At 42.5% G+C, this 8,708-nt stretch overlaps 1 protein-coding gene across 3 annotated transcripts in view; it reads left to right on the top strand.

Annotated features, from left to right (window-relative positions):
• Nucleotides 1–8,708, top strand: part of LOC106751945 (protein kinase C-binding protein NELL1-like) — a 92,718-nt gene that overhangs the window by 51,044 nt on the left and 32,966 nt on the right. For all 3 annotated transcript variants that reach the window (XM_014633255.1, XM_014633254.1, XM_014633253.1), the window contains exon 2: nt 5,611–5,823. In XM_014633255.1, the coding sequence (XP_014488741.1) occupies nt 5,611–5,823 (213 nt within the window). The remainder of the gene's footprint in view (nt 1–5,610; nt 5,824–8,708) is intronic.

Here is an 8,708-nt window from a genome sequence, read left to right as displayed (position 1 = left end):
GGGGGGGGGGGGGGGGGGGGGGGAGGCTGCACAGTGATGCCTGGTGAAAAAGCTCCATCGCGTTCGCCGAGTTTCGTAATACACGTCGAGCACGGAAGAATGAGCGCGTCGATAACGGATGTTCGTGCGTATCTGGGGAAATTCATCATCGGCCGGAGCCCCGGGGCCAGCTCCGGGCTTCCGGGGGCTGCGACCCCCACGAGGAATAGCAGCGATCGCGCCGAGGGGCCGGAGGTCGCGGAGAAACAGAAGGTGTCGATCGATGAGTCGTATGCCACGAGGACGGCATGACCGTCGCGTGTTATCGATTCGAGCCACAGTCCCTGGCATTCGGTACCGCCTCGCTTCATCGTCGTGAATGAAAGACACGACATGCGACGATCGGCTGTTGCGATTTAACGACCCGATGTTGAACGGCACGAGAGCGCAGCGGCAGCGCAGCGCCGGCGGAGGTGCGATCGCGTTTGGCACGAGCTTCCTCGGTGCGGCCGAGCCGCTGGGGGAGCGCGGAGAAACGGTGAAATTCGAGTTTCTGGCGACGTTATGCGTCGTCTTTGTTTCTCAGGCACGATTTCTCTTGATTTCTTCGTGACACCGCTTATATATTTATGTTGCTTGAATTATTTAGTACTTTGGCACGATGCGGTCGGCTGACGACGAGTGAATTCGATTGAAGGACTGACAGCTGTTTCCGAGAACAGCGACGAAAAAACACTGCGAACGAAAGAGCACTCGAAAGAGGGAGTCGTAAAGTTTTAGCAGTCTCGGTTTATATACTAAAGGTTCGGTTTATATACGAGGTCTGTAGTGGAAGCGTAAAGAAGAAAGAACAAATGGACCATTGACCGAAAAATAACTACTGGCTTATACCCTAGATTCGCGTAATTAATTGCAAAAATTTGAAGTCGTAAGTTTTATTAATTATCAGAGTTTCGTTAGATAATTTGTTAATTTCAATTTCGCTATGAAAGCGGTACGAGTTCTCCGATAATCTGGAAATTTTAGAAAATGACTAATTCTAACATGTCGATTTACTCAAATCAATCTATATTTCTAACATTTATCTATATCGATGATTTCAAAATATTTATTCATAATATCTGTTTCTATAGAATTTAATGCTTGTCAGCTTTGCACGGCACCAATGAGTCTCAATAATAGTAATAATACTTTCTTCTATTAAGGGATATTTATGGTTGTATTTTACTTAAAAAACTCGTGACACATCTTGATTATCTCGACTATCTTCGATTAATAGATTTGACGATATAATCACTTATTTATCGATATAATCAATGTCTTGATTATCTCGACTATCTTCGATTAATAGATTTGTCGATATAATCACTTATTTATCGATATAATCACTATCGATATAATCACATCATCAATGATTGTGGATGTCAAGAAATATGACGATGACAGGCGTGCCAGGAAAGACGTGACACGAGTGTGCTTTCTCGTTCTTTCTCTCTCTCTCTCTCTCTCTCCTTTCCTATTTTCTTTTCTCTTTCTCCCCCTCTCTCTCTCTCTCTTTCTCTCTCGTGAATTTCACGATAATGCCACGTACGGTTCGATACCGGGCGTCGCGACGCCCGGCAGTCTGCCACCGTTCTATTCCATCCCGTTTAGTCCGACGTCATCTTGTCTCAGGACACTTACGCGTTTTCTGCCCACTGACGATATCTCACATGTGTTCATGTACGAGCCAGTACATACGGCGAGTCGCATAGGCGTCGTTTTTCAGAGATCGCAATTCTTTAACCAAATTACAAGTAACGATTTTCGTAACGTTACGATGTTGATAAAAAAAAGTTGCGACCTAATATCATAAGGAAGTCGAATTATATTTATGAATTATATTTAATTTATCACGTAATGGTAATTATCAAAAAATGGTAATAAAAATTCTCAGAATCACAATAACAAAAAGGGGGCCAATCGCTATTGTTAGTTCTAAATATTTATAATTCAACAAAATGACAAAATAAATTAATGAAGGCCAAATTCAAAAATGTACATTTTGATCCATATTTCCGGACCCTCTTCAATACAAAACGTTTTAAACATATATTTTTTAATTTGTCCATCATCGTTTCATTTTGTCATTATTAGCTTATAAATGTTAAGCACTAACAATAGCGTTCGACTCTTATTTGCCTTTTGTTTTATTCTTTTAATGTATTACCGCAAGTAGATATGCACTGAGTAAATTTTCGCAGATTGAAAAAAGAATAGATGACGCAACTCGAGATCCAATTCTATTCGAAATCGTCGCTACATTGGATCGAAATTGGAAGGTAGCAAGAGAGTTCAAGTTGCGACGGGAACGACGCCTATGAATGGAAGTCACTATGTTAGGCATGCGCTGGCAGACGAGCGAACACTTTGGACGGAAAGACCGAGTCGGTGCGATGCCATTAATTTGCTGGACGATTTGGCCCGGTTAGTGCCGCCAAAGTCCTGTGATCTGACATAATGTTTCTCTCTCTCTCTCTCCCTCTCTCTCTCTCTCTCTCATGTTGCAAAAACAGAAGGACCTAGGGGAAGAAGGAAGGAAGGAAGCTAGGTAGTCGACGCCTGAGGATTCCCTTTGCGTGTACATCGTGTAATTAGAGGAAACCAACGCGGCCATTGATGCATTCACACGTAAACTCCAGCCGAAACTAATTAGCGCTCGATGTATCGCGGCGTATATAATCACCGTTAATTGGAATAATCGGCTGTGCGACAGAGCAAAGCCCGTGCCAAATCCGCGGTATGTGATATGCGAACCGTTTTGCGATTAATCACGTCGTTTGCATCAGTCGATCGGCTTATTCTTGCGAAAAATGGGGTCTGTCGTCTTTTTACTTACACCGTATTTGTCCAGTTATGTCGTGCTTGGACGATTTGAAAGGTTCATTATTATTACCAGACTTTGGGAAACTATACAATATTCGTAAATTGATAGAAAATTAGACATACTAATAGAGAATTATAGTTAATTTCGGCGTCAAATAGATTCTTTAATTAATCAAAAATAATTAGGATAACCATTTTTCTAGTAAGTGTTACAATAGTGATAATAACCTGTATATAAAACATACATGTTGCTATTACAACAAAATATGTTTAGCATCGAAAGTAACTATAATTTTATATCAGTGCGCAATAACATCTTTTAAATTTTTACAATTTTGGCAACACAGGAAGATCAATAATAGCCTAAAAAATCTAATAGTAAAAATGTAATAATTTGCCTCCAGAATCATTATAAAAGTTTAAATTACATAATGGGTTGAACAACGGTTATCAAGAAAAGAATAAATCTGATCGGTTGACAATATGTTATAATAAAATTAATAATAATCTTTACACATTAAAAAAGAAAACAAATACTTGGTATTTGTAACTATAATTATCATAATGAAAGAATTACAATCAGAAGAATCATACTTCTGACGCTATAGTAAATGTTACTATACTATCAGTGATAATAACCTTACATACATAGAGCTACCACTATTGTTGTTAAAACGATAAAAAGAATGTAACTGAGAGCCGAAAGTAACTATAATTTTTCTCATTGTATTTACGGGAAACTCTTGGGTATACAATGTTGAAGAATAAGTAATCGCAGATGAAGAGAAAGACATGAAATCTAGATTCATAAAGTAAAGTTAAAGTGTTGGAGATACGTCATAATTTTCTCGAGCGGTGAGCTCGAGTGACACGAGGAAGAGGAGGCACGACGCGCCGGTGTGTTTATATTTCGCAGGTGAATCTCTCCTCCGGCGTTCTCGGAGCGGTGGATATGTGCGCAAATAAACTCTGAGGACGCGAAATGATCGACGTGAATCCGCTCGCCTGTGTGTTTTCTTGGCGAGGGCTAAAAATATCATTCTAGATTTCGGCGACTGCATCCGAGCGAGTGCTCGCAATATTGGACGCGCGCCTTCCTGTTGGCGAGTGGCTCTGCCAGCACTGTTTACGTGCTGATTTATTCATTGACTCACCTTTCCATTCGCGTTTCCACCCCGTGCCGGTCGGCCCTCCGATATTATCGCACGGCGAAACCGATCGATCGGGAGCGCTCGCGCCGCCGATCGTTGCGCGCGCGACGTCGTCTCCTTTATTCATCCCCTTTTATTATCAAGCAGGAGACACGGCTCCTTCATTTTTCACCCTTTAGAAATGGTTTATAATCGAATCGCACGTCCAACATTACTGCGATCGGAATACCCGTGTCGGCTCATTGTCATTAATGCCTGATCGATTTTGCATTAGCGGAATCTTATCCGTTCGCTTCGGGCGCGTCGTTGCTTCAGTCGCGCAAGAACAAGTGAATGAGAATTCAATAACGTAAATTGCAGAAATAATACAATATATCAAACCTCGTCGTGTATGTGTGCGTGTACATGTTGGTTCCGTCCATCGATCTTCCGCTTCGATGGCCACGACCAATCGGAGATGCGACGTGCGGCGCCCGTTGAAAGGAAAGAGAGCGGGTTTTCGTGGCGAGCGTGTGTCTCACGTAACCGAATGTCAAAAGTTGTCGCTTGTCGTGAAAATAGCCACCTTCCCCCGTCGAGGGGATGTCCGTAGAGAGAAAGAGAGAGAGAGAGAGAGAAAGAGGGAAGGCGAGGGTGAGTGAGCGAATGAGAGAGCGCAGGATTGAGTCGGGAGTGCTTTTTCCGCGGGACTTCAATCATTATAACGTGAAATCGGCGCGTCAGAGGCGGAATGGATTCTATACACACACACACACACACACACACACACACACACACAGAAAGAGAGAGAGAGAGAGACGATAGGAGATGCGATAGATAAAACAGGCTGTTTACGAGATAGACGGCTGCTTCTGCGGAAGGGGTTGAAGGCTTCATGGAACGGGGAAAAGCACGGAAACGCCGATAACGAGCGTCGAGTTGTGAAGAGAGAGAGAGAGAAAGAGAGAGAGAGAGAGAGAGCCGATCAATACCGCCGTTTCGAAAAGTCCGCGCGAACGTCGCTCGCGATCGTTTTCTTCCGCTCTTTCTTCTCCCTCCTTTTGCTCACTTCGTCTTCTTTCGTCTCGCGGTCCTTTTGATCCGACCCGATGAGGGATTTTATTCCCTTCGGCTTCGCTTATTCGTGGCCAACCCGCCGGAAGATTTTTCCTTGCCGACGAGTGTAATCGGAGGTGAAATCGAATCGGGTCGGAAAGAAGGAAAATGTAGTTCGATAATTGTTCGGCGAACGAAACAAATTCGAAGTCTCTCTGGCTATTGCGCAGAGAGAAGTTTCGCGCATCGGACCGGAAGGGTACGGAATTGTTTGATCGGCATAGCGTGAACGATGGAAGTTCTCGAAACCCGGATAGCATTGTCGCCCTCGAAACAGTTAATTGTCTTATTGAAACCTTCGCAAACGTTTCTTTTTATTTCCAGAAGTGCTACGATTCCTCAAGGCCTCCCCAATTATTTGGTTCGTCATAATTGTGGCACAATGTCTGCTTTTGCTATTATTATTTTTTAAATATATTCGGAATATTATTGCGGCAAAATTGTGCAAATTTGTAGACAAAATCTTTCAATCAAGTAAAACAAATGAATAATCAAGTAAAATCGTCCGCTTGTGTTTCAGTGTCTGGTACGACGAATAAGGAAGAGGAAGAAACGGCGGTGACTCCGGTCACAGAGGATAGCGCCGTGCTTCTGGGCCCAGGAATCAGGACAGAAAGCGATCCTGGAGGAAGTATGGATCTACTGGCAGCCCTGCAGCTACACAATACTACTCGGCCGGGTGTCTCGCAGGTGCCGGGTCTGGTTAGGTTGAAACCAGCCTATTATCTGCAGGGTGAGTCAACTCTGTTGGGCCCGCTCGCCCGAGATATTTTCGAGACCTTTAACCGTCTCCGAATCGAAATTTTGATATTACTTTTTGACGTTCTTAAGGACAATTTGCGTTTACTTAGATGGTCTATAGACTAATAAAAATTTACTTTGACGATACCGATACTTATTAACTTTTTTCTCGAACCTTTGATTCTACAGATTTCATTTTAATGTTACTTTAAATAACTTATTTTGCTAAAACAGTCAAAAACGAAAATTTAAGACATCGTCAGATTCAAAGTAGGAGTAAATTATTAGAATTTACATTTTTTGAATCTATTTTGATATCTTATTTCCTACTGTATTGTTCAATTAAAGGTTTAACATAGCGTCAAACTTTCGTCTCACACACATATACACATATATACACACACATACATATACAAAACTAGGTAATATAAAAATATACAAAAATATACAAAAATATACAAAACTAGGTAATATAAAAATCACAAAAAATGATCTCGGACGTTGTGGAATAATATTGTCGGTCTTAATCGGAAGTATCTTCGCGCATTCGTCTCGCGAAAAATTCTACGTTTAGGAGGGTGATATATCAACTACAGAAAATGAATTGAATTGTGCAGTATGCGTCTCTCGTAATAACACGGATACGACAGGAAATAGACTCTTTTACATGATTCACGCCCTTATAGAAGTGCAATATATGCGTTGCGCTATAAATCGCGTGGCTCGTTCACTACGAAATTGCCACTTCGGTAATGCTCTCTTAACCCGAATACTCCCTTAATTTGCATACCGCCGGGTCATTCTTTACGCGAGCTGCTATCCTACTCCCGTTCCTTGTATAGTGCACGTTGCAATTATTACGTCCCGTGAAGACGATGATTACGTTCCGTGAGTTACAGCTCGCGGAACTTGTGTTAGCGCCACGGAAATTCATTATCCGAGAGTTAAATCGGGATATAAAAATAAGAAACGAAATGGAGGGGTTTTTTTCGAATAAATTATCTCGAAAAGAAATTCGCAGTTTAACGACACAGTATTACAACGTCGTGGCATTTAGGGGAAAGGGAAAGTAAGATGACAACGTTAAGGTTTGTCAATTTCTCCTCATTTTCGTAGTGACTTAAAAATAATTATTAATTTTTTTAATAGCTAAGCATTCGTATCATCTGCAACAACTAAAAAATTTATAAATAAATTAAAATTGAATTGAATTGAATTTTTTTGATAACGTGCCAGTTTCGTTTGTTTGCCCCCCATATATAAATTAGACGACGAAGATTAGAAATAAATTTTTTTATGCGTGCAAAAAATATAATTTTCTTAAAATCGATATTATTTTATTATTATAGTATCTGTGCAATAATTTTAATAATAAAATCAAAATAATTGTATTATTATAGTGTCTGTGCAATAAAATACAAATATTATTTGTGAACTAAAAATATAAAATTTAGGACAATGTAACTTTAAAAAATAAAATCTAGACAAGGACACAAAAATAAAATACGTACATTTGTAAGGAAAGTGAAAATATTTACTATAATTGTATAATTCTTTATGAATATAACACAAAATTACATATAGATGTATTCAAAATATATTTCTTATATTATTTACTCTGCATCTATTATGTCGATAGCTTGAAGTGAAACTATAACAGATTATTTATTATTATCAAAAACATCTAATGAGTCGGACACTGAATCATTATTTGTTATTAGCTTAGAAAACTTAGCAAATCGTTATCTTACTTCGTCATTTAATCCCTCCTTTCCCCTATAAATAAAACGATCCATTTACAAGTTTAACGTGCTGCAGTGCTACACGCAACGATAAAATACCGAAAGACCACGTAGGCCGGCTAAAATTACATTACCGGCGGCTTTTGACGGACGCATGTGCCTTTCATTACACCTGATGCCGGTTATGCAACGTGTGATTAATCGATATTGCGAAAGGTCAGTTTGATAGTACACCGCCTACGCGTCGTCGTCGTCGTCATCGTCTCCGCTTTCGCAGACGCCGCCGAGGGTATTCCCCCGTGGCGAGTATCGATTGTTCTCTCGAATTTCGGGAAGTGGCCCTTCCGCCACCCTGCTCGCGGCGCTTTTAACCGCCGACAGACACGACGGCGAGCCCGTTTCAGCCGACGCGACGGCCCGATATATTAGTCTCATTGAAAAATCAGCCCCCTCCGTCGGCCGCCCGGCGACCGAAATCGGAGCGATGCGCCTTACAACACACTTTATCGAATTTTACACTCCATTTCTGCACGCGGTGTTGGACGCACGCCTCCTGAAAATCGATCGCGCTCAAAGGAGTTAAATGATATTCCCGTTAAACGACCGACTCATCGCGCCGGCGAGCGGCGTCTATTCAACCCCGTTCAACATGGTGTATCCAATTATACCGGGGGCACCCCCGCGTCCCCCCGGAGACGGCGGCTGGTGCGAGCCACGTGGGTGGATGCGTGCGTGTACGTATGCATGTGTGTGAATGTGGTAGGCGGCGGTGCAACGGCCGTGGAAAGCGGGCCTGGAGGACAAGGAGAGAAGGAGGAGCGGGGAAGGGTAAAAGGGGGTTGGAAGTTGGGCCGGCGGGGATGGGGTTTCCCCGAAAGAAATTTCAATTACACCGGCGCCCTTCCTTCCTCGGGCTGCACCCTCGAGGGCGCTCTTTCGTGGAAGCTTTCGGCGAAGGCTCTTCGTGGCTCTCGCAACATCGGAAACGTCGGGGGTGCCTCCCTTTTTCGCCCGCTCCTCTTATCGTCGCGGATCCTTGACGCTCCTGCACCCTCTTTCTCTGTTCCTTTCGGCCGCGCGCTGCAGCCGCGCGTTTTCCCTTGTATTAAGAGGAAGAGACGGTGGGAGGGGGGGG

Source organism: Dinoponera quadriceps, unplaced genomic scaffold (genome assembly GCF_001313825.1).
Source record: "Dinoponera quadriceps isolate SergipeBrazil2010 unplaced genomic scaffold, ASM131382v1 scaffold426, whole genome shotgun sequence".
In the NCBI taxonomy this organism is placed as follows: domain Eukaryota; kingdom Metazoa; phylum Arthropoda; class Insecta; order Hymenoptera; family Formicidae; genus Dinoponera; species Dinoponera quadriceps.
The sequence above is the reverse complement of the archived record's forward strand: the minus strand, read 5'-3'. Positions and strand labels throughout refer to the sequence as shown.